Here is a 26,416-nt window from a genome sequence, read left to right as displayed (position 1 = left end):
ATCCTTATACGTTTACGACAATGCAGACGAGGACGATGATGTACACACTTTCTTCAAATCCTCGCGACAAAATGACAAGAGAATGTTGGTTTATTGCAATATACAGCCGAGGACAGTTAGGAGGAGATTATCTCTGCATTGGCGTCGCGCTACCTTTAATTTTTATATTAATATTTCAAGTTTGTTTCGGAGTTGTTTTTGCCACAGTTCCAGTAATATTTAGGAATTGTTTTGAGTACGGGATAATTGCGGGGCTTTCCGGACTACTTTTAATTTTATATATATATTTTTTTTATTTTTACCGCATATAACGAATTTGAATTTAACAATTGTAAAATTGTTTCGAAGTGAGCCCGACATAGTACGGAAGCTCTACAGAAAATAATGATTCTAAAATTTTCCCAAATCGTTTCCGAAACAGCTCCGAAATGAGCATGAGAAGACCAGGAAACAGTCTTGAAACGATCTCGGAATGATCCTACAAGAGTTTTTAATTTGTCTTTCTCAATAACAAAATGATTCTTAAGTATATCCGAATTGATTCCGAAAACAATCCCATAAAGATCTCGAAATGGTAATTAGGAAATACAAAAAATGGGCTAAAACAATGCTTATAACCATCCCAGAATGCAACGAGCGCGACATAGCGCCCAAATGTAACAGAACATATTCTGGAAATCATTTTATAGTTATTCCGAATTGAGTTCGTGAGCAATACTCAAACGATCTCGAAATGGGCGGGAGAAAAATCACCTCACAATGAAAATTATGTCAAAAACCAACCCAAACTAACCTCGAAAGAAGACGTACATTTTAGCAGGTAATGGAAGAAATACCCTTTATATAATATTTATTAAATAATTTGTGGACATTTCATTATAATAAATAAATTTTACTTACCTGAAAAATGATTGCCTCTCGTTCCGCTTGTGTTACTTTGGCAAATATATTATTCATGATTTCTAAAAATTTATCACGTGGCAACGCTGTCGCCTCATCTTTGTCGAAATAATCGATAAAATCATATAGCAAAAAGTATGTGCCTGTAATTAAGGAAAAATATGTTAAAATTGAGTTTTCTTAAACTGAAATATATATATTCTTAAGAGGTATTAACATAAGTTATACTATGGACGTCATCTTTTTACACCTAGTTGCAAAAAAGAAAGCAGCAACACCACATCGAACCAACTGCATAATCATTGGTTTCACCAATTAGTAAGAAAGGCTAATATATATATAAACAAGTACTTGATAATGCAGTACAAAGGGGTCTCTCTTTCCGTGCCTGGCGAGCACGCATTTCACAGCCAACCCCTTATAGGCCAACCACACATACGGGAGCAAAATGGTTCCTAATATACACATGGAAGCCTCGGACGAGCATCGCAACGGTCAGGGGCGATGCGGGACACGATTGCCTGACCAACTAATTGACGAATCATAATAATCACTATTCATGACCCGTCTCTGGCTGTTTTACCGAGTCATTCGGTAACCACAAGAGCGGCATCACCTGGGCAACGCACGAAATGGACTAAAGAAATGTATGAGCACATCATACGAAGCCACTACATAATTACTAAAAACGAAACAAGCAAAAGTGGATACCGAACGAAACTACGCGAAGCTTTTCAAAGGGCTTTCCCAGATGTTCAATTTTCAGTTCAAAGGATAGGCGATCAACGAAGTGCAATAGTAAGAAATAAATATATATATATCAGGAGGCTGAATGAACTTAAACAAGAAGCGATGAATGAATTAACTATAGAGGCTGCAGCCATCAGGCCACATGAAAATGCCATAGCTAACAATATGATCGAAAATATAGGCACGGAGGAATCAAATCAAGTGGAGGCCATCGTTAATGTTATTGTTGAAAACGAGAGCATGAAATTTTTAAAAATTGAGTTCCAAAGCGCTCTGCTAGTGTTTTATGGTACGGACCCACTACTAAGACCAATTTTAACCAGGCAGAAAGCCACGAAGAATTTGGCGATTGCTGTTGTATGTATGAACACCGAAATCCTTCCAGCGTACATACAAAAAAACGCAAATTCATTTGAAGAACTTCAGACCGCAATATATGCAGCTGCAGCATCAATAATTCGTTCCACTGGCGGCAGGCTAGTCCGCCGAAAACATACGGTAAGCCTAAGTCCTACATCCAACCTTGGAAACATAGGCTGCTTAATCAAATAAAAAAGCTAAGGGTTGACCTCGGTCGACTTACGCAATACATAAAGGGCAATCGCTCTAGCAAAGTTCTGAAATGGCTTGAAGGTTTCAAAGTCGAGTATAAAACGCACTCCAGACAAGATCCACCAAACGACACAATGGTCCTATACCTAGACACTCTACGACAAAAACTAGCCGTTAAATCGAGCCGCCTGCGAAGATATCTACTATCAGAAAAGAGGAGGACGGAAAACAAGTCCTTTCAAAAAACTGAGAGAGTATTCTACAGGAAACTTAGAGAAAACCAAATTAATGAAAATACTGAGCCACCAAATATTCATCGAGTAAAGGCACATTGGCGGTCCATATGGTCTGTGGATAGCGAGCATGCCAAAAACACCGCGTGGATTGGAGAAGAACGTAGAAGGATGGAAAACCTAAGCGAAATGAGCAACATAACCTTAAACGAAGAAGATGTGAGAAAAGCAGTGCGCAACGCACATAATTGGAAATCCCCAGGACCAGACGGTATCCATAACTTCTGGTTGAAATATTTACAACAACACATCGTGCATTAGCCCACCACTATACAACTTTCCTGCAAACAGGATTAATTATCCCAGCATTTTTAACGGAAGGCCAAACATATCTACTTCAAAAAGACCCAAAAAAATACAGAAGACCCATCCAAGTATAGGCCAATTACATGTGTCTGTACGCTGTACAAGGTATTAACATCCTGCTAGGCCGATAAAATCTACCACCACATCGAGGCCAATGAAATCATGTACAGCGAACAAAAAGGGTGTACAAAAATAAGCAAAGGTTGTAAAGAGCAGCTCATCATTAACTCGGTTGTTATGGAACAAGCATATCACAAGCAAAGGAACACCTATACCGCCTATATTGACTTCGATAAAACTTTCGACAGCGTCCCACACTCCTGGCTGCTAGAAGTACAAGACATATATAAGATAGCACCGAATATTAAGAAACTGCTGCGCCATCTCTCTTCCTTGTGGGAAATTACTTTAAATATAAGTCAAAGAAACGGTTTCATAAAATCGGCTCCTATTCCTGTTAAAAGATGAATCTTTCAGGGAGACACATTAAGTCCACTATGGTTCTGCCTCGCTTTAAACCCATTATCAACCATCTTAAAAGAAACCAACTATGGAGTTACCATTAAATCTCCACATCTGATGCATTACAAACTGTCACACCTGCTATATATGGATGACATTAAGCTGTATGGCGCAAACGAGCGTCAAAGAAACACACTGCTGGAGCTTAAAGAGGATTTTTCAAATGATATTAGAATGTTATTTGGAATTGATAAATGCCGTAGACTGAGTGTAGAAAATGGGAGACCTGTACTGCGCAACTTTCAGATATGCGATAGCCAGATGATGAATGGCATGTCTGAAAGCGAATGTTACAAATACCTTGGGTTGCTTCAGGCCCGAAGGATTCAGCACAGTGAAATAGTGCTGAACACAACAAATGAATACTTGGATAGGCTCAAGAGCTTACTTAAGTCATGCTTAAATGGAAACAACCTTTTTAAAGCCATTAATACATACGCGATCCCCGTACTTACATACACTTTCGGAACAATCAAATGGTCGGACACAGAGTTGGAGACCGTGAAAAGAGCAACAAGGACGCTGCTAACAAAACTTGGTGCACATCACACTAAATCTGCGATAGAACGCCTCTACTTGCCACGTCAGGATGGTGGCCGAGGCATGGTAGATATAAAACATCTGCACAAGAAATGTGTTCATAAGCCACGCATATACTTCCAAAACCAACACAGCCCCCTCTAAGAAACGATATGCAAGGCGGATTTGAAGTATTCCCCACTAAACCTGCATGATGTTACGATGCACGAACTCCCCTCCGATCGAGAGCACATATAGTCTCTGATACACGAGTGGAAAATGAAAGCTATTCATGGAAGACACCCATATGCTCTGGAACATGCAGAAGTGGACAAATCAGCATCCAATGAGTGGTTAAGTCACTCTGGTATTTACGCTGAAACCAAGGGGTTCATGCTGGCCATCCAAGACCAGGTTATTGCAACAAGGAACCACTGCAAATATGTAATGCGAGCTCCTATTGCAAATGATAATTGTAAACGATGCCAAAGACATCCCGAAACAATTCAACACACATAACCGGTGCATGTGTTACACTGGCGGCTACAGAATATTTAACAAGGCAAAGATCGTATATCAAACACTAGCTCTGCGTTATAATCTAATTACAGCGGAATGCCCATACTACACATATACCCCAGATGCAACGCTAGAAAACAGCGCTTTCAAAATGTATTGGGACCGGTCTATTCTAACAGATCGAACCATGCCACATAACCGACCTGATATAAAGATCGTAAATAAGCAGGAGAATCAGGTTTACGTAATAGACATAGGTGTTACAAATACACACAACCTACAGGAGTGCTATGCGGAGAAGCTCAGAAAATATCAAACTCTAGCACACGAAATTAAGGAGATGTGGAAACTGCACAGAGTTGACATAATTCCCATTATAATATCCTCAACAGGAGTTATCCCAAAATCACTAAACTGTAGTCTTGAGAAACTTCAACTCACCGAAAAGCGACGAGCGATACAGAAGGCTGTAATTTTATCGACAAGCTCTATAGTTAGGAAATTCTTAAGCATACACTAATCTACGACGAATTATATAAATTTAAAAATCTGATACATATGTAGTTATTTATAGAAAATCTTACCAATAGCTGTAAACCAAACCAATGTAAATAGTTAATAGAATTAAATAGCACTAAATATCTTGTTGTTTATAACCGATATTTAATGTAAACCCTCAAAGAAGAAAATTTTAAGTAAATAAATAAATAAATTAAAATGAAGTAAAATAAATTGAAATAAAAACAAATTTATTAAATAAAAATATATTAAATTAAATTTAAGTAAAGTAATAAAAATTTAATTAAACTAAATTAAACTAAACTTTATGGATTATACTTAACTAGCTTATGCCCGTTCGTTTTACCCCACGTTTCAATAAAAATATGCAGGCTACGCGTAACTGGACATGGGTAAAACATGAGTTGGTAAGATTCCCTTCTGCTACAGCTAATAACTGTTGTTGTATGATATATTTATATTTGTAACAGGATTCCCCTCGCGTAGGTGAGGTTGACAATTGAGTTACAGAAGCTCTGAAGCTATAACGGTTTGTATTGCGCTCATCAATCCCTTGATTCGCAGTTAATCATCGTCCTTCAGCATCATTGATAGAGATAGAAAATTTGAGGCATTTAAAATTTAAAAGACAAATCTATCGGTATAAACGGAATCCTTGGTTTTAAACTTTTTTGTTTTCGAAATTTTCCGATAAAATGAATTGCTTCAATGATATTCGTAAAAGGGTTGTGATGAAAAGCCTTGTCCCACTACATAAGCGTGGAGAATCGAAATAACGAAGCATAAATATTATGATATTATGGGCCCTTTTTAAAGGATCAATCGATGAGGAGAAATTTCTGATGGCTCAAAAGAGCTAATAAACTCAATCGGCTATGCACAGCTTGGGACTCTTCCACGACTTTGTTAAGAGAGTGATAAGTTGTCTTGGTTCTAGTGATATTAACATCCCTATTTTAAAAGTCATTTATAGTTTGTAAATATAGATTCAATATTTGGAAGAAACATGAGCTATTAAAGTTTCAGGTGATGTCATAATTTCTCAAAAACTTGCAGGAAGTTGTTTAGCAAAAGCTGCTGCTGAAGTGTTTCCGCCAAAATGCTCTCTCATATTTATAAAGAGAGTAGATTTTGTAAGGTAAGCCGTCTATAGACGAAAAATCACAAAATGTTTGAGCCTGGACAAGAGAAGATGTGCGGTGTTTTTTATATATATAATTTTGCATTGATTATACCCAGATGTGATATTTAAATAATTGTTAACTTACCTTCCTGAGGAAGACGCGCATATGCATGGAAACGCGTAGAAGATAAAATAAGCGACTGTTTTATTTCAAAAAAATCGGGCGAAAAGCTCCATACTTTAATAATTAAACTTTACGACCTGGTCCAATATAAAATAATCACATATTTACTTTAACTGCGGCTGTTCGAGCAAGTAACAGGAAAGCACCACCTTTGGGATGATCATTACACCTTAAATCCTTAAGGGTTCGGTCTAAAACTTGCAGCAACTGTTTATGAGTTACGGTGCGCACATCGCACACCATCACTTTGGCCTGACTGTTTGCTTATGTTGCACATCGGCCTATCAGATGTTTGCGGATAGTGGTAGTTTAAATGCGGAGTGAGTAGTACGTCCACCACACAAAGGATATCCGCGGTACCTGAGGAAGCAACTGCCATAGTGATTTCTCTTTTTTGCTCTTACATCAATTAATATCAAATTTAGCAGACATTTTTTTTCCGATTCCCCCAGACGCATCCAAAAATACCAACCCTAAAAGTAACAAACCCCAAAAGAATACTAAAGGAATAGCAGCCAAACACAACTCTGCAATAAATCTTTAAGTGTTGAAATAACCAAGGTTTTTAAGGCAGCCATAATTTTGAAAGTCCCATTTGTCTTGTTTTTTTTTTTTGCAATTCCATATACATATATCTGGCGCTGTTAGGACTTAACGTCATATAGCTCCTTACCAATTTTCATTATTCCATTTATATGGTAGGTTCCAAGCCCCCTTCTTCCCCACTCACATTTTCTTGGGGGTGTTAGGGATTGATCTCATATAACTCCTTACTGAATTTAAATATTCTAGCATGAATACCTTCAGAGTTATATAGTTCCCAATATTCATTTTGCATGGGAGGTGCCACGCCCCTTTTTATATATCGATATTATTTTTAGCCTATGACCCTTCCTTGGAAGGTTTCTAGTGGGTTGTGCAAGTTTGGTTGTGATTGGTCGATCCGTTTAGGACGCAACTCGATCTATACCTACATACATAATTTTAATTTTTTATGTACATATATATAGATTTAATTTATTAACAGTTATTTTATCATCGACGAGTTATCCGTTTGTTATCGAAGAGTATTAATATAGTTTCAGAAACTTATTATCTGTTGTCGAAATGTTATCGGCATCTTGTTAAAAAAAACTTTCGATTTTCATACATAATGGCAACTCTGTTCGTGTGAAGTATTGTTTAAAAGTGAGCGCGTAAATAATTCAAAAATTTAATCATTTCTGTCGAGAATTTAAGATAAACTTTCAAAAGTATCAAAATCTCTAGCAACTCCCAAAGTGTGGAGCACGGAGTGCAGCTGAAACTCATAATTTGTAGTGAATTTAATGAGAATCACAATTGTCATAATACAATAACAACAGTGGTACAACAAAGAAAGTTTGATAATATACATAGCTACCAACAACTGAAAATCTCCCGCCAATTCCTGTGCAGAAAGCTTTCAGTAATTCAACAATCGCATTCGCGCCATCTACCGGTTGATAGCCTAAAATAAATTATACCATCTACGCCTGTGCTGCCACCTGGTTCCAACTCATCTATTTTTTTGGAGTATTTTTTTTTTGGAACACTATGTCTCAAAATTCTGGAAAGCGTCGTGGCGAGACCTTGGGCAATGAAGCTGAAACAATTAAAAAGGCTCCTCGTCTAAGCGATACATCTCCTAACCTCATCCGTACAATCGACCAACGACTCATAAAGTACAATGACTCGTTGTCCAATAAAATAATGGAAGCAGAAAAGCGTATGATGGAGTTTACATGCAGAAAACTGGAAGATAAATTTGAAGGCCTGAAGAAGGAGTTAAACGAGTTAAGTGGTAGAATTAATCGCATGGAGGGTATGTTTGAGAGGATTGGGCACCTTGAAAATGAAATAGCCACACTAAAACAGAGAGTATGTAAGCAGGAAAACTTTATATCCAAGCAAGAACTCCAAATTGCTGCATGCGACGTCCGAGTTCATGGGATTCCCTTCGAGGAAGGGGAAAACTTACAAAAGATTTTCCACCACCTCTGCTTCACGCTAAACTTACAGCCACCCCCCCTAAAAAGTGTTTTTCGGCCGAAACGCAAACTACCCCACGGTACGGTTGATCCCGCCGTTATCATTAAATTTTACACACCTGCGGACCGAAATACGCTGTTGAAAACGATTGCGAGCTTCAGGCGCCACAACAACACCAAAGGGCTGCGACTCGTGCATGTGGGAATAAATTCCAATGAGCCTATCTTTGTTAATGCATCGCTGACCAAAAACAACTATGAGATCTTCAAGGCTGCGATCCATCTAAAGAAGAGGAAAAAGGTTTCATCGGTGTTCACAATGCGGGGTGTGGTGCATATAAAGCGAAAATTCGGCGACCGACCCGAAGCAGTCCCCAGCCTGAGTTTTCTCGAGAGTCTCGACCTGGAAAACAATACTTCCTTTCGTGAAGACGTCACGCCGGTTGCGAACAACGCCCTGGAGGGCCACCAAAGGCTTAACTAACAGCCCCCTGCTAATAAATATTTCTCTTTGCTCTCTTCTAATCTATTCCTTCTCTGTCTTTTTCTCCACCTACAACATCACAAAATCATTAATTATGTTGTTAGCCAAATTCAGTGTAAATCATTCACTTAATTATTTTTATAATGTTGGTCTCCGATAATGAGTCCCCGAGTTCCAAAGACTGTCTATCTACTTTGTTGCGCATAGTCAGCAAAAAAGCCAACGGGCTGAAAGTTATTCATATCAATGCGCAAAGCCTTTATAAAAAGCTTGACGAGTTGAGGTTTCTGTCAGAAGGCTCCGATATTGATGTCATATGTGTTTCAGAAACATGGTTTTCTTCGTTTCATAGAAATGATATGGTGAAGATAAATGGCTACCAACTTTTCAGAGTTGATAGAAGTGGTCATGGTGGTGGTGTTGCGATATATGTAAAAAGTAGTGTGTCCTGTAAATTGTGTTGTTGTTCTAGTCCAGGTGATCCTGTGGAATATGTGTTTGTTCATATGTTTTCTGATAATAATAGTAGGCTTCTTATCGGCTGTGCATATAGACCGAATCGACTAATAGATTTTTCCGCGTTTATTGAATTTCTTCAATCGTTACTATTAGACTATGACAATATTATCATCGCTGGAGATTTTAATAGTAACCTACTGGTGGATGCCACTTTAAAACAAAACATGGAATCTCTGGGACTTTTTCCCACAAACTGTGCTATACCAACGCATTTCACAAATACTAACTCTTCTCTATTAGATTTATTTTTTGTCAATGATCTTCATAAAATGATTCACTACACGCAACTATCCGCCTCCTGCTTCTCAAAACACGACCTGATATTCCTAAACTACAACTTCCAAACATCATGTAGGCCAAGTTCGTTCGCGTATCGCGATTACAGAAGTATAGATTATTATTCCCTTGCTGAGTCCGTTGAGTCGGTTGAATGGAGCTTGATTCGTACGTTAACATCGGTTGATGACCAGACAAAGTTTCTGCAGGATAATATAAATAAGTTATTCGATGATCACGTTCCACTAAAAATAAAAACACTTAAATACAAGAATATCCCCTGGTTCAATGCTACATTAAAACACCTTATCCACCTTCGTAACCAAGCCTACTCACGGTGGAAAAGGTACAAAACAGTCGAAGCGCATAGCTGCTTTAAAACAGCTCGGCTTATTGCAAACAAAGCCATAAGGCTGGCCAAGGCAAATTATTTTAAGTATAAGTTTAGTTCTGCTTTGAATACAAAGGAAAAGTGGAACAAAATCAAACAAATAGGAATTGGTAAGCCCAAAAGTGACCTGTCTCATCCCCCTGATGTCGACATCAACGAAATAAATAATACTTTTGTAAGACTACCAAACTCAGCCGACAGTGTGTGTATTGATAACTACTCCGTGCGTGTTAATGTTGACACTAGCCCTTTCGAGTTTGTTTGTGTCGATAATTGTGATGTTATCCAAGCCATACTTTCTGTGAAGTCTAACGCAATGGGGCTTGATGGTATATGTTCAAAGTTTTTAAAAGTCATTCTTCCCAAAATCCTTCCCCACATTACTTACTTGGTCAACTCAATTTTGACGACCGGTGTCTTCCCAATATACTGGAAAGCTGCAAAAGTTATTCCAATCCGTAAACAAAATAATTAGTATCGACCAATAGCCATACTCCCTTTCCTCTCTAAGGTCGTTGAACGTATTCTACATGGGCAAATCGTATCATATGTACATGAATACAAGCTCCTGTCAGATAGTCAGTCCGGTTTCAGGTCAAAGCGGAGCTGTACAACGGCACTATTATCTGTGACAGAAGAAATTCGTGAGCGAGTGGATGAAAGTTACATTGCCTTCTTAACACTTCTTGACCACTCCAAAGCTTTCGATTCTGTAGACCACACTCTGCTCTGTAGGAAGCTGGAAAACCTATTTAACTTCTCTGGTCATGCAGTTGCCCTTATAAGATCATATCTTGGCGATAGGACTCAAGCAGTATGTATTGATGGTGAAAAGTCTGACTTCCTTCATGTCTTAAGAGGCGTCCCTCAAGGCTCTATCCTGGGTCCTCTGTTATTTGTTCTGTACATCAATGACTTACCCGATGTCCTTAAGTATTGTAATGTTCATATCTACGCTGATGATGTGCAGTTATTTACGTGTTGTCCTCGTGATCAAACTAGCTTGTGCATAAGTAACTTAAACCACGATTTGAATCAAATATTTTCATGGGCTGCTATGAATGGCTTATGTATAAACCCGAATAAGTCAAAATGTATTGTTATTCATAGAAGGTCTTTTCCCACTAATGATTTAGAGAATGTAGTGTTCGACAATTCCGTTATAGAATACGTAGATACGGCGAAAAACTTAGGTGTAATTTTTAACAAAACATTGACATGGAAAGACCATATTTTTAGAACGGTTGGGAAAGTGTATGGAATGCTTCGTACACTATGGTTAACACAGTATTTCACGCCTTTGCACATACGACTACTTCTGGCTAAAGCGTGCTTAATACCTACGCTACTCCATGGTTGTGTGATTTACTCAAACTGTGACTATCTATGCAAGAACAAACTAAATGTTGTTTACAACAACATTGCTAGATATGTTTATGGGTTGAAAAGATTTGACCACGTATCTCAACATGCTGAAAAGTTGCTAAACATTTCTTTCGAAAATCTTTTAAAAGTCAAAACACTGTCCTTCCTCCATAAATTGATACACACGAAGGAACCTGACTATCTATATCGTAAGCTTATTTTTCTGCAATCATCAAGATCGGTGCTTCTTCTTAAGCACATCAGATACCGCTCGCTAACCTCTGAGCGCCAATTCTTTGTTACTGCAATACGTCTTTGGAACTCGCTACCTACTAGTCTTCGACTCTTAAGTAATGCTCTGCACTTCAGAAAAGAGCTAACATCATTTTTTAACGACTCTTAAACTGGATCTCAAATTGTTGTTGTTAAAATGTTCATTTCTAAGTCCTTTTCCTTTCTCTGTGTCTTCTTTCTTTGTTTGTTAAATACTATTCAATCTATAACCAGCCAAAGGTTATCATCACTACTGCTGTCTTTTAATATTTATTAACTACTTTTCTTTAGTTTTAAGATTTACATTTACATACATAAATATTTCACTATTGTCCGCTATATTTAATTTAATTTGATTAATCTAATTTATTATTATAAATGTTCAATTTTTATAGCTCATGCTATTCATGACTAGCACTGTTAAATAATTTGTCAAAATTGTTGTGCTAGGAACAAATTTTCAAATAAATACATACATACATACATACATTTGGTTATCAAAAATGTAACGATTTGTAATCGAATAGTTGTCGATTTCTAATACGAAAGTTACCAATGTGCTATCGGCATATTATAGATTTCTCAAAGTCGACTCATTGGTTTGTTATGAAATACATACTTTCAAAACTTCAGTATAAATTTGATGATGTGTGTCATAGCACTTGAATAGCAAGTCGTTAAGAAACCAATAAGAGGACAATGAAAAAATGGTAAAATTTCATCTGTTTGTTCTAACTTCAACCCCCGTGTGAGCCCTAATTAACTGGAAAAATTAGCTTCTAGACGTTCACCTGCACACTGTTTATTTTAGGCGGGTCTCTTTCAAGATGTCAATTGTCAGATTTGGGAAGAAAAAACTAGTTCAAATTTTTGTATGTGAAAATGGTTTAAATACCGTTCAGAATGGTTGGTAAAAACACGGGTGACATGGGAAAGAATTTTTGTTTATGCTCAGCTGAAAGAATCAGCAAAACTACGATAAAGGAGTCCATTGGATTTTTCGAACTCGGACAACTCTAAAATCAGAAAAAACTTTGAATTTTCAGGAACCCGCGAATGACGAATAAAAGACAAATAATTCTTTTATTAGCTATCTACATATGGAAGTTAATTTAATTTACTAAAATAAATTTGTTTGTATTGTTTAATTTCGGTAGGCTTTTCCGTTCAAATTACATGTAGTGCTAATTAAACATTCCATCATTTTCCCGACGTTTCGTTTAAACTTGTTTAGTTTTATCGAGCGCAACTCCAATTCATTTATATGCATAAAAACATTAAAAGGAATATTGAAACGAATTTTGAGGATTATCGATTACTCTGCACCTTTTGTTATTTTTTGAAACGCTAAATTCTCAAATAAATAACTCAAATATTCAGTATGGCAAAATGTTCTACTATGGTAGTAGTACTTCACAATTTAATTACTCGCGTTCTTCACTTATAAAAAAAAATAAAAAAAATCAAACTGATTGACCATCCCTTAAACTGCGCTGATTTTACAGTTTCAGTTCGCCTCCTTCACCCATTTCATCCAGGGTCTAGACTTTTCACGTACAGCCGCCTCGAATAGCTTTTTATTTATTATTGAGTAAGTACATGTGTGTCATATAATTTATTCGCTATTAGCTGCTGTTTACATGTGTGGGAAATATTCTCTTCTTGCTTTATTGGTGTTGTGCAGCAATTATGTATTTACTAGCAGCATAGTGACGTATCGGGGCTGCTAGTATTCGCCTAAATACACTGTGGAACAAACTCAGGTTAGCAAAAGTTAGGTCTTTTCTGAGAGTGAGGGGTAAAAATAGAGGCTAAATTTGAAGACCCGTATCGCAGCAGTTGTTTATGTTAGTTCGAAATTTTTTTAATCGTCCTTCAAACTTTGCAGTTAATTGCCGATTTTCAGCATAAGGTTTGTATGGTATTTTGGTTATAACTCGTCAATTAATTGATATTTTTTCAATCTCTTAAAGCTAAATTGTTGCTAGAGACCTGTGCAATATATTCTAAGCGCCCTAACCCGCTGAGCGGTATATACATTAGGGTGGGTCGATTTGTATGGACGAAAGTTAACCGATATCACGCCATCGATTTTTCGATAGGATTTGGGCTCAGGAAAAAAGTTCCACTACGCACACCCAAAAAAATAATATTCGAGCCTGCGAAATTCCATTTTTTTTTTTACTTTTTTTTCGACTTTGATTTTTAAGGTTTTTTTCATGACCTACTAAAAAAATGTTCATTTGATTGTAAAATTTTCATGTACATATACCCTGTCCGACCCAAAAATGTCCGCTAAAAACGTTGGGTCGGACAGGGTATACATTAGACTGGGTTGGTCCCCATACAAAAAAAAAAGTTGCTAATGTCCGCCCCTAAATTTAAAGATTATGTTGAGAGAGCTTCGAAAAAAATTTTTTTTGATCCTTCGAAATACAGCCGAAAAGGTTTTTTCGTTGTAACTTAGTTATTTGACATCCGATTTTTAAAATTGATATGTCATTATTTTGGCCCTGAGAAGCTTCACATTTCCGTTTAATGTCCTTTTAAGCTATGAAGTCGTTTTCACATGATTTGGTCAGCTAACATAATTCATAATAATAACACTATGTGACAAAATCAATTTTTTTTTCTGGGTATTGGACAAACCCCACTTTTTCATAGAGATTGAGGCTTAAGTAAACTAAGTACTATCTCCGTTTTTCGAACTTAGCCTCCAAAAAATAGATATCGGCTTTAGAAGTTCGAAATTCAAAATTCTACATTTCGAAATTTTATTTTTTTATTAACGCGTTCAGCAAATTGAAAAAGTAAAGGTGTCTGACTTTTCACCTCGTATAACAGCTGTTATACTATATTTCTCAAAAAAAAGAATTCATCCCTTCAAATAAGGGAAAATAGCGGACCACGCCCACATATAAACTCTTTCAATTTGCTGAAAGCGTTAACAAAAAAATAAAATTTCGAAATGTAGAATTTTGAACTTCGAACTTCGTAAGCCGATATTTTGTTAGCTGACCTAATCATGTGAAAACGACTTCATAGCTTAAAAGGACATTAAACGGAAATGTGAAGATTCTAAAGGCCAAAATAATGACATATCAATTTTAAAAATCGGAGGTCAAATAACCAAGTTACAACGAAAAATCCGTTTCGGCTGTATTTCGAAGGATCAAAAAAAAATTTAAAAAAATGTTTCCGAAACGCTCTCAACATAATCTTCAAATTTAGGGGCGGATATTGGCAACTTTTTTTTCGACCTAGTCTAGTATACAAATGAACATTTTTTTAGTAGGTCATGAAAAAAACCTTAAAAATCAACGTCGAAAAAAAGTAAAAAAAAAATGAAATTTCGCAGGCTCGAAAATAATTTTTTTGGGTATGCGTATTGGAACTTTTTTTCCTGAGCCCAAATTCTATGGAAACATCGCGATATCAGTTAACTTTCGTCCATACAAATCGACCCACCCTAGTGTATGTACTGCCCAGCGAGTTAGGGGGCTTAGAATATATTGCACAGGTCTCTAGCAATAATTTGGCTTTAAGAGATTGAAAAAATTTCAATTAGTCGACTAGTTATAGCCAAAAAACCATACAAACCATATCCTGAAAATCGGCATTTGACTGCAAAGTTCGAAGATCGATTAAAAAAAAAATCGAACTAACATAAACAAACGCCGCGATATGGGTCTTCTAATTTTACCTCTATTTTCAACCCTCACTCTCAGAATCAAACTAATTTTAGCTAGCCTGAACTTGTTGCACAGTGATATTATATATTACACAAACTCATATATTCATGGTGTGTGTTGTGTGACTTATTAGTAGCTTTCGCTAAACAACTAGAAACCAAGTAGAAACCCTTTCCCTTGGTGACCTATCATTTTATTCGCTTCGTACAAAAAAAAAATGCTAAAAAATGCATTTCCTGATGGAGCTAGGAGGCCATCTCCCTTTGTTATGCACTTCGCTCCAATAAGTATTTTAACCCATTTTCTCATTTATTCTAAAACCAGTCACACAAAATATTGTAAGCTTCAAATAGCCATATCACAGAAATTTTTATTTTTGTACAGTTTTTTCAACCAAACTTAAAATCATTCCACCCACGGAAAATGACAATGCAATTGTTTTAAGAACAAGTGATTTCTTAGAATCATTGAAAAAGTCATTATACGACCATTAAGCAATGATAATATCAGTGCGCCCACTTAAGCACACGCATTTATTTAAAACAGGGCGGAAAATAATATTTTTTTTTCGGAGTCGAAATAGTCCTGGTCAAAAAATTTTCCTAGGTGAAAATATTTGAGTTCCCTTAGGTATCCTTATAGCAATATCATGTCGAATCATGCATCCTTTTTATTTTTCGAACTTTTTCCATAAAAATCCACATATAAAAGTAAAAAAAAAAATTTTAATTCGGATAAGCTGTTTATTTGTTATCAAGCGGGACTTTTATTTTGGCGTTAAAAAATAAAAGTCCCGATTTAACTTTTATTTCCGGACTTTTATTTTTAAAAGTCCGAGTTTAACTAGTTCTATCGGACTCGGGTAATAAAAATGCGAAAATAATTTTTATCTTGATCCAAATATATTTAAAGTCCAAAATTAATAGTTTTGCAAGGAATTATATTATAAAAGGAATAACAGTTTCAGTTTAAAATCTGTACACGTGACACACGCCTTAAGTTATGCTTCATTAATCTATGAATTGTCATGTGATGCGCATGTTTTGACATTAGTTAGTAAACATTTGTGGCTCATGTTTAGCATTTTCTGAGAATTTATCTATCTTGCTGTTAATTTTGTTTGTCTTTAGTTGCGCTTTTCTGCTACAAATGTTTTAAAATTTATAGTTGTGTTTGTATCTTTAATGGTGTGTTAAATTTTTACTTAATATTTAAGAATTCATGAGCTTAATGCCGGCTTAAAATAATTGAATATTCAATATGGAATATTCAATTTTCATTTGTTTAAGAAAAACTGAAAAGAAAGAAACATTTAAGGCCGCGGAACAATGAAATTTTTCATATAGATGCGTTCAACGCAATCTTATGCATGCCATTAATATCGCCACAATCACGCAAGACGTTGCGTTTGTAAATATTAAGGAACTTCAGACTTGGCAATTGAAGTTTATTACGCTTTACCCATTCACATACGAAATTTCGCGAAGCACTGTTATAAACATTATCTCTATAAAATATACTTGCTAACATGTTTTGTGTCGTATTCATTTGTTATATTGCAGGTTTTAATTGCGAAAAGTGTCAGAAAAGTTATCAACGAGTGGGAAAAATAATTTCCCTTGCAAAGTGTACCAGCACCCTTAGCCAAAGCAAATGTCAAATTCTTCCTCTTATGTTTTGCTTCCAACTACTTTTCACATAAGGCATAAATTTGAGTAAAACGCATCTATATGAAAAACTTCTTATGTGACGGGGCTTTTTATGGCATATTGCGATGGTACCTTTGATTACTTTTCACATAAGGCATAAGATTGAGTAAAACGCATCTATATGAAAAACTGCTTATGTGACGGGGCTTTTTCTGGCATATTGCGATGGTACCTTTGATTACTTAATTTGCTATAATCGTTAAAACTTCTAAGAGCCAAATATCTGCTTAAATAATATATGGCCACATGTTCAGATAATCTAAAGACGAACAGTCATTAGTAGAGCAATTTTTTAATTTACAGTAGCTTTGAAACATAAACTTTAGCATTAAAGAAACTAAAAACGAATTTCTAAGACTTAGTCTAGGTCAGAAATTTCGCCCTGCATTTTTACAGCTCATTGAATTTAATTTAAGTTTAAATATTTACTTTGCACTTCGATGTTTACTTTTACCACTTATATTGCAAGCACACATGCATATACGTACATACATACATACGTACGTGTTATTTAAGCAAATAGTATCCGTTTAAGTCTCGTTAAACCGCTAAACTCGTATTTTATTATGCAAATTGTGTAGTTAAAATATGCAAACAGAACGAGAGAAATGTAAAAAATCTTGGCGAAACGTTTTCCAAACTAAATAAGGCGTGCTCACGCACTCGTCTTAACAAGCTTGCACGCATGTTAAGATGGTGAACAGTTATTTGTGTAAATATATATACACATGTTTACATACATTTATGCATACTTTTGCTAAAACATGATTGCAGGACTGAACTCAGTTATGCACACTTATTTAGATTTTTTGTGCCGGTTAAGATTTTAAACCATGAACCAATAAACAGATCCCGCATTAAAAAATGAGAGAGCAAAAAATCATAGTTAGCCGTGAAATAAATTTTCTCGGCGTGACGTCACGCTTTTGGCAACATGTTTCATTACTGACGCAGTGTTCAGACTTTATTCCAATCGGTGTATTTTGCTCCGCTCTTACCTCCTACTACATTTTTTTATATCAAAGGTTTATTTGGGTCGAGTTGAAAACTAAATAGTATTACTACCTAATATCTTTTGGTTGAAGTTTTTATTGTATACGTATGAAAAGTTTATAGTTTACAAGTGACGATTGGATGAAATGACGTGAATACTATGTTTATGTCTTCAGACATGTTTGTTCACATTTTACTCACAGTTTTTGTACTTATTTCGTACGGATTGAGAAAAGAAGAAGTAAAATGTAAGCTAAAAATATGTTCGGATGTGATCTGTAAATCCTGGCAAAATTTAACATACAGCACTTATTGAAGTACGTTGAGTCAGTGAGGTCAGCTAACTCTGTTTTGCGATAACAGTCGCCAAATGGGGGACCAACCGAGGTAAAATCTTCCTCCATCTGTCTCCAACTCAGTGCAGGTTTTCTCTTTCCTCTGTCTACAAGCTGCCGGAGCGTATTCGTTTGTCCCCATAACATGCCTTAGCTAGCGAAGCTTTTGGATTTTCAATCGCTGCACTATCATCATGTCTGCGTAAAGCTCATATAACTCATCATTATACCTCCCTCGACACTCGCCGTCGACATCACAGATAGAACCTTCCGGAGAACTTTTCTCTCGAATACTCCAAGAGCCATTTCATCTTCTCTCGACACCTTCCATGATTCCGAGCCATACATCAGGCAGGTATTATGAGTGACTTATAGAGCGAGAATTTTGTTCGTCGAGAGAGGACTTTACTTTTCAATAGCCTAAAGAAACACTAGTTGGCAAGTTATGCTCCATTTGATTTATAGGCCAACATTGTTTTTGCTTTTAATGCTGCTTCCCAAATGAACGAAATCCTTCACAGTCTCGAATTTATATCCGTGAACAGTGACGTAGCTACAAAGGCCACGATGACGTACTTCGTCTTGTCCAAATTTACTGCAAGACCCACTTTTTTGCTTCTTTATCTTCGCCTCCATGTTTGAACAGCCCGGCGGGTATCCCGTCATTACTGGGCACCTTGTGATTTTTTAGCCGTGATATTGGATGCCGGGGAGTGTTTTTCATCATCGGCGATCGGGGCATGGGGGTCGTCTTCCCCCACACTCTGTACGTCAGTTAACAGGTCGCCACTATCGTTGCTACAGGAATCTGCCCCGTTTGAAACCTTCTGTCATTAAAAGAGCATGAAATATTGTAACGAATGTTAGCAGCACTGAGCGATGCTATCGTCTCTAAGCCGATGCTAAGCAGTGACGTGAATGCACATCAATAATTCAATCATTATGTATCTACATAAACGAAACAATAACTGCGTCTACATATATGTACCATGTACGTATAAGAGCAGCGGAGAGTCAATGCACAAACACATGCATATATCTTATCTGAGTTGTCACAAGAGAGAGCAATAATTTGTGCACGTAGTTGTGGCTGGCGATTTTGTAGCCGAAATTAACTAGTAAGTTCTGGAAATCGAAGAGCCTAGATGTATGCAGCGTAAACTATAAAAGCGGCACAAGCGAGTAAAAAGTAATTCAGTTTGAGTTGAGCTATCAATCAGTTTGATTAAGCACGCGATCTGGCGGCCAGTAGTAGAGTTTCATTTGAGTTATCAATCAGTTTGGTTATTAAGCCGACGAGTAGCAAAGTATAAGTGTTATTGTGAAGTACTTTAATAAAGGCCATTTTCCATTATTCAATATTGGAGTTATTTATTCAACAGTTTAGTGATTCGAACTTAGCAGAGGATTGCAAATAAGAGGATTTGCAAGTAAATTCGTTACAATATGTATGTTAACCGAAAATAATAATATTTTTTCGCGATAAATATCCGGGGATTAGAATGTGGTGTGTTAATTGGAGCATTAATTGATCATCCTACACGTTTAAGGCTGACTCCAAGTGCATCTGATAAGGCAGATAACTTTTTTTGCTAAGAAACATTTTAAGGCAAAAACATAATCGAAAGGTTTGCCCAGCCACGAAATCAATTTGATGTTGGTTGTTCGCCCGCTTTCAAAAAGGAAGAAAAGATATAATTTAATTTTTACTCCGGCGTAGTCGTTTGCTCAGGTAACAGTTTTAAATACTCCGAACACTGGTAGCGAAATATGAGAGAAATTTAATAAATCGAAAAACTTCAAAAACGCTACGTCATCAAACTTTTTTTTCAAATTCGATTACAAATACAACAATTCCGGAATGCGGGATCTTGGCTCATTCGATTATGATTTTAAACAGCTTTTTTAAAATAAGTGGGCGCGGTCGCTAACAAATTGTCATCTGATCTTATATGCACTCAGAAAAACACTTACTTAAAATGAGGAAAAACGTTTCCTACAAAAATTTTCTTTAAATTGAGGAAACTATCAATGTAATGAGTAAGAATTTCTAATTTTTGTACAAGCAGGGTGCCCGGATTTGCTAGGGTTGGGAAGATACAAACCTAAATAAGAAGGTGTATTTTAACGCATTCCTACCCGTTACTCAAAGTCAAGCAATCAGTATATAAGATTTTATTCATCTTCTTCAAAATAAATCTCCCAATTTTTCTCATTCTTACCCTTTATAATTTTCTTCTCTCTCCTTCTTCTTTTTTACACCCTCTTCCTCTCTCCTTTTTTTCTTAGACCCCTCATTCCTCTAATTTGTCATTGTTTGCTTTATTTTCCAAATTTTATTTTGTCACACGCAATTCATACGCAGAATCTCATAACTTACTCAAAATATTTTAGCTGCACAATTTTTGTCTATTTTTATAGCTATTTTTACAATGGAATGCTTGAATTTAATAAAAACTTTTAAATCACTCAATGCAATCGCTTTAACTTTTTGTGAATCCTATGACCAAACAAACGTTCTGCACTTAAGTACTTACATTGCGTATGAGTAACTTTTGCTGACATACAAAATTTGGCGCACCACCCTGTGGCGCACGTGAAATTGAAAAAAAAAATTTTAATTTAAAATCTAAGTTCTGAAATATGAAAAACCTTCGTCTTGATAGAAGGAACCTTTTGCCAAAATTTGGTGATGACTGAATTGTGGGAAATACCTTTCCATAGGGAACACACAAACACACACACACAGAATTTGATTTTTATATATATCGATAATACTTTTAATTTGTTTGAGTAAAATTTTTTCTTAGTTTTTTTTCCATTAGGGATACTTCATTGAATATTTCTAATAATATTAGCTCAGTGAATAAGACTACTCGACTGTAAAGTGGCGCACTTCTACTAGAAATCTACAGCTGTCACAGGTTACATAATACCAGAAGAATTAAACAAGGGGTGCCTCAGGGTGGTGTCCTATCCCCACTTTTGTTTAATTTTTACATATCAAAACTACTATCGCCACCAGAAGGAGTTACTATCGTTTCTTACGCCGATGACTGCACAATAATGGCCACAGGCCCGGGCCCAAAGATCGATGAGCTTTGCAACAAAATAAGCGGCTACCTCCCTGATATCTCCAGTTTTCTCGCCTCGCGAAACCTGGCATTATCAACAATTAAATCATCCGCGACCCTATTTACAACTTGGACGTCCCAAATGTCGACCATTTTGAACATCCACGTCGATGGCACTACGCCACCGACTGTCCTACACCCCAAAATCTTGGGTGTGACATTTCATCAGGATCTACGTTTTGGTGAGCACACAGCTGCATTTGTTCCGAAAATCCAGAGCCGTAATAAAATCCTCAAATTCCTTGCTGGCAGTACTTGGGGAAAAGACAAAGAAACGCTCATGACTACATACAAAGCAATTGGCCAGCCGTTTGCGTGCTACGCGTGCCCTATATGGGCGCCAAGCCTAAAAACTACCCACTGGAAGAAGCTACAGGCCTGCCAAAATACTGCGCTCAGAACCGCCACGGGCTGTCTTCTTATGTCCCCAGAACACCATCTACATAATGAGGTGAGAAAACTCCCCATCAGGGAGAGAAATGAGATGCTAACCAAACAGTTCCTGTTGAATACCCAGAAACCTGGGCATCCCAACAGACATCTGATTGATGAGCCAGCACCGCCTAGGGACTTAAGGAGTCATCTCCGTAAGCATTTTGAGGAAATACGGCACCTGAGAACTCAGCCGTATGAAGCCAAAAAAACGCAAGCAGGTCCTTGGTGAACTACACAAACAGGCGTCGGACCTTTATGACGGGAATTGCCCGGTGAATCCAGTACTCGCTGAACAGTACCCAAAACTTGCGGAAGAGGAACGCATACTCCCCATGGAAACGCGAGTCACTCTGGCTCAACTTCGTTCTGAATACTGTAACAGGTTGAAGTCTTACATATCCAGAATCAACCCCGACATACAAAATGTATGCCCCGCTTGCAATGTGTCCCCACATGACACCAACCATCTCTTTAATTGTAATGTGGAACCAACGCCTCTAATACCCTTTTCATTATGGTCCACCCCTGTCGAAACAGCAAGTTTCCTTGGACTCCCGTTAGAGGATATTGATGACAATTTGTGATCGGTCGCGCCTATTAGGTGGGGCGAAACATTGCTACAACAATAACAACAACAACACAATACAATTTTTTTATACAATTTTCTCCATTTTCTAGAATAATATGCCTAGATTAAGGGAAGTGTTTCTATGACGCAAAATCAATCCCATTTTTCTTCGTTTTCAGGAATTTTAAAAGTTATAATTCTGTAGAGGTGTTATGATGGATGACAGTGAAATTTTTAAAAATGTGACACAAAAGTCACAGGTTGAAAATGCGATTCGTGTGGTTGTTCGCTGTGAACTTTACGAGCAAACATGCTTTTAGTGTTACGTATATTGATGTATGTACATATGTATTCGAAACAAGTAATGAAGGCTAAGTTCGGGTGTAACCGAACATTACATACTCAGTTGAGAGCTGTGGAGACAAAGTAAGGGAAATCACCATGTTGTAAAAGGAACCTAGGGTAACCCTGGAATGTGTTTGTATGACATGTGTATCAAATGAAAGGTGTTAATAAGTATTTTAAGAGGGCGTGGGCCTTAGTTCTATATGTGGACGCCTTTTCGAGATATCGCCATAAACGTGGACCAGGGGTGACTCGAGAATAAGTTTTTCCGATATGGGTATCAAATGAAAGGTGTTAATGAGTATTTTAAAAGGGAGTGGGCCTAAGTTCTATAGGTGGACGTATTTCGGAATATCGTTATAAAAGTGGACCTGGGTTGACTCTAGAATGTGTTTGTACGATATGGGTATCAAATTAAAGGTATTAATGAGGGTTTTAAAAGGGAGTGGTGTGAAGGCGTTTTCCAGTAATCGACCAAAATGTGGACCAGGGTGACCCAGAACATCATCTGTTGGATACCGCTAATTTATTTATATATGTAATACCTGCCAAGATTTTAAGGGTTTATTTCGCCCTGCAGAACTTTTTCATTTTCTTCTACTTAATATGGTAGGTGTCACAACCATTTTATAAAGTTTTTTCTAAAGTTATATTTCGCGTCAATAAAACAATCCAATTACCTTGCCATGTTTCATCCCTTTTTTCGTATTTGGTATAGAATTATGGCATTTTATTAATTTTTCGTAATTTTCGATATCGAAAAAGTGGGTGTGGTCATAGTCGGATTTCGTTCGTTTTTCATACCAAGATAAAGTGAGTTCAAGTAAGCACGTGAACTAAGTTCATTAAAGGTATGTCGATTTTTGTTCAAGTTATCGTGTTAACGGCCATGCGGAAGGACAGACGGACGACTGTGTATAAAAACTGGGCGTGGCATCAACCGATTTCGCCCATTTTCACAGAAAACAGTTAACGTCATAAAATCTATGCACCTACCAAATTTCAAAAGGATTGGTTAATTTTTGTTCGACTTATGGCGTTAAAAGTATCCTAGACAAATTAAATGAAAAAGGGCGGAGCCACGCCCATTTTGAAATTTTCTTTTATTTTTGTATTTTCTTACACCATGTCATTACTGGAGTTGAATGTTGCCATAATTTACTTATATACTGTAAAGATATTACATTTTTTGTTAAAATTTGACTTTCAAAAAAATTTTTTTTTTAAAGTGGGCGTGGTCCTTCTCCGATTTTGCTAATTTTTTTAAGCGTACATATAGTAATAGGTGTAAAGTTCCTGCCAAATTTCATCATGATATCTTCAATGACTGCCAAATTACAGCTTGCAGAACTTCTAAATTACCTTCTTTTAAAAGTGGGCGGTGCCACGCCCATTGTCCAAAATTTTACTAATTTTCTATTCTGCATCATAAGTTCAACTCATCTACCAAGTTTCGTCCCTTTAGCTGTCTTTTGTAATGAATTATCGCACTTTTTCTGTTTTTCGAAATTTTCGATATCGAAAAAGTGTGCGTGGTTATAGTCCGATATCGTTCATTTTAAATAGCGATCTGAGATGAGTGCCCAGGAACCTACATACCAAATTTCATCAAGATACCTCAAAATTTACTCAAGTTATCGTGTTAACGGGCAGACGGACGGACGGACGGACATGGCTCAATCGAATTTTTTTTCGATACTGATGATTTTGATATATGGAAGTCTATATCTATCTCGATTCCTTTATACTTGTACAACCAACCGTTATGCAATCAAAGTTAATATACTCTGTGAGCTCTGCTCAACTGAGTATAAAAAAACAAACATTCGCTAGCGTCATTTAACTTCGAGAGTGCATTTACAGATATGCAGGCATGTATGTATCTATTTTTCATTTCATATCAGCCTGACATATCTACATATTAAATAAGATACTCTTGAGTTAAAAATGCTAAACTTTTGGTTAAAAGTCTTAAACAAAAGTTCTATTTTCTTTTATTTTTGTGTGTATGTACATAAACATATGCTAATGTTTGTGCACTAAGGAGATTGAATCTATCTATATACATGATAACCTAGTGGTTAAGGCTACTGCGGTTTCACCGTGTGGTTCGCGTTTCGAAACTGTCTGATGGTGATTACGTGACGTATTTCGAAATGGTACCATCGCAGTATGCCAGTAAAAGTTTTTTCTTTTCAGTTTCTCTTAAACAAGCAAATTAAATGAATATTCAATTGTTATAAGCCGGTGTGAAGCTCATGAATTCCTAAAAATTAAGCAAAATCTTTTTCGTTGTTGATAATTTTGATATGAAGAAGTCTATATCTATCTATCTATGTCATTACGAACAAACGTTATCCAACCAAAGTTATAATACTTTTGTGTGCAAGCACATGCTGGGTATATAAACATTCGAAAGAGTACTAGGCCTTACTTACACCTTTTTATTATAACTTGCTCAAAGATTGAAGGTGGCTATTAGCTCTGCGAGCTATCTCGTTTAATAGCATAGGCATATTTTGGTTATTCTTTAGAAAGAAAAAAATATCGCCCTTTATTTGCCCCTAATAGTTTCTGAAGCTGAGTGTTTGATATATTCTAGTTTGTGGCTCATTTCAGTTTAATATGATACTGATCAAATTAAAACATGGAATATAAAAATTGTACAATTATTTTTGTCAAATAATATGGGAGATGGGCTTGTACCCGAAGTTCGCCATTTTTTTGGATAAAAAAAAAATAAGTAAATACTTGGAACTATTTACTTTCTAGAAGATAAAGGCCGACCTTTTCTGCCAATTGCATCGTGCTTCTGTTAATTTTCCTAAAAATTGGCCGGACGTGACCTACATGTTTTAAGCCGAGCCTGAACGGAAACACATTTGCAGTGTTCCTCAAACCACTGCTGAAAGCGACAACGCTTAGCTAGCCGTTTTCTAACTGATTTTTTTTTAAGTCTTGACATTGCGGTGTCGTAGGCGGAGCACGCTATCGTCACACCATGGCGACCGCCCACCATTATACTATACATCGTGTATACTTTGGATTGATTTTGGTTGTTATACTCAGTTGAGCAGAGCTCACAGAGTATATTAAGTTTGATTGGATAACGGTTGGTTGTACATATATAAAGGAATCGAGATAGATATAGACTTCCATATATCAAAATAATCAGGATCGAAAAAAAATTTGATTGAGCCATGTCCGTCCGTCCGTCCGTCCGTCCGTTAACACGATAACTTGAGTAAATTTTGAGGTATCTTGATGAAATTTGGTATGTAGGTTCCTGAGCACTCATCTCAGATCGCTATTTAAAATGAACGATATCGGACTATAACCACGCCCACTTTTTCGATATCGAAAATTTCGAAAAACCGAAAAAGTGCGATAACTCATTACAAAAGACAGATAAAGCGACGAAACTTGGTAGATGGGTTAACGTTATGACGCAGAATAGAAAATTAGTAAGATTTTGGACAATGGGCGTGGCACCGCCCACTTTTACAAGAAGGTAATTTAAAAGTTTTGCAAGCTGTAATTTGGCAGTCGTTGAAGATATCATGATGAAATTTGGCAGGAACGTTACCACTATTACTCTATATGCGCTAAATAAAAATTAGCAAAATTGGATGAAGAACACGCCCACTTTTAAAAAAAAAAATTTTTTAAATTCAAATTTTAACAAAAAATTTAATATCTTT

The 26,416-nt window shown here is 36.6% G+C and overlaps 1 protein-coding gene across 12 annotated transcripts in view; it reads right to left on the bottom strand.

Annotated features, from left to right (window-relative positions):
• Ace (Acetylcholine esterase) overlaps window positions 1-26,416 on the bottom strand; it is a 374,783-nt gene that overhangs the window by 101,108 nt on the left and 247,259 nt on the right. For all 12 annotated transcript variants that reach the window (XM_067762076.1, XM_067762071.1, XM_067762074.1 and 9 more), the window contains exon 8: window positions 901-1,043. In XM_067762076.1, the coding sequence (XP_067618177.1) occupies window positions 901-1,043 (143 nt within the window). The remainder of the gene's footprint in view (window positions 1-900; window positions 1,044-26,416) is intronic.

Source organism: Eurosta solidaginis, chromosome 1 (assembly GCF_040869045.1).
Source record: "Eurosta solidaginis isolate ZX-2024a chromosome 1, ASM4086904v1, whole genome shotgun sequence".
Lineage (NCBI taxonomy): Eukaryota > Metazoa > Arthropoda > Insecta > Diptera > Tephritidae > Eurosta > Eurosta solidaginis.
Note: the sequence above shows the minus strand (reverse complement) of the source record. Positions and strands in the feature narration are given on the sequence as shown.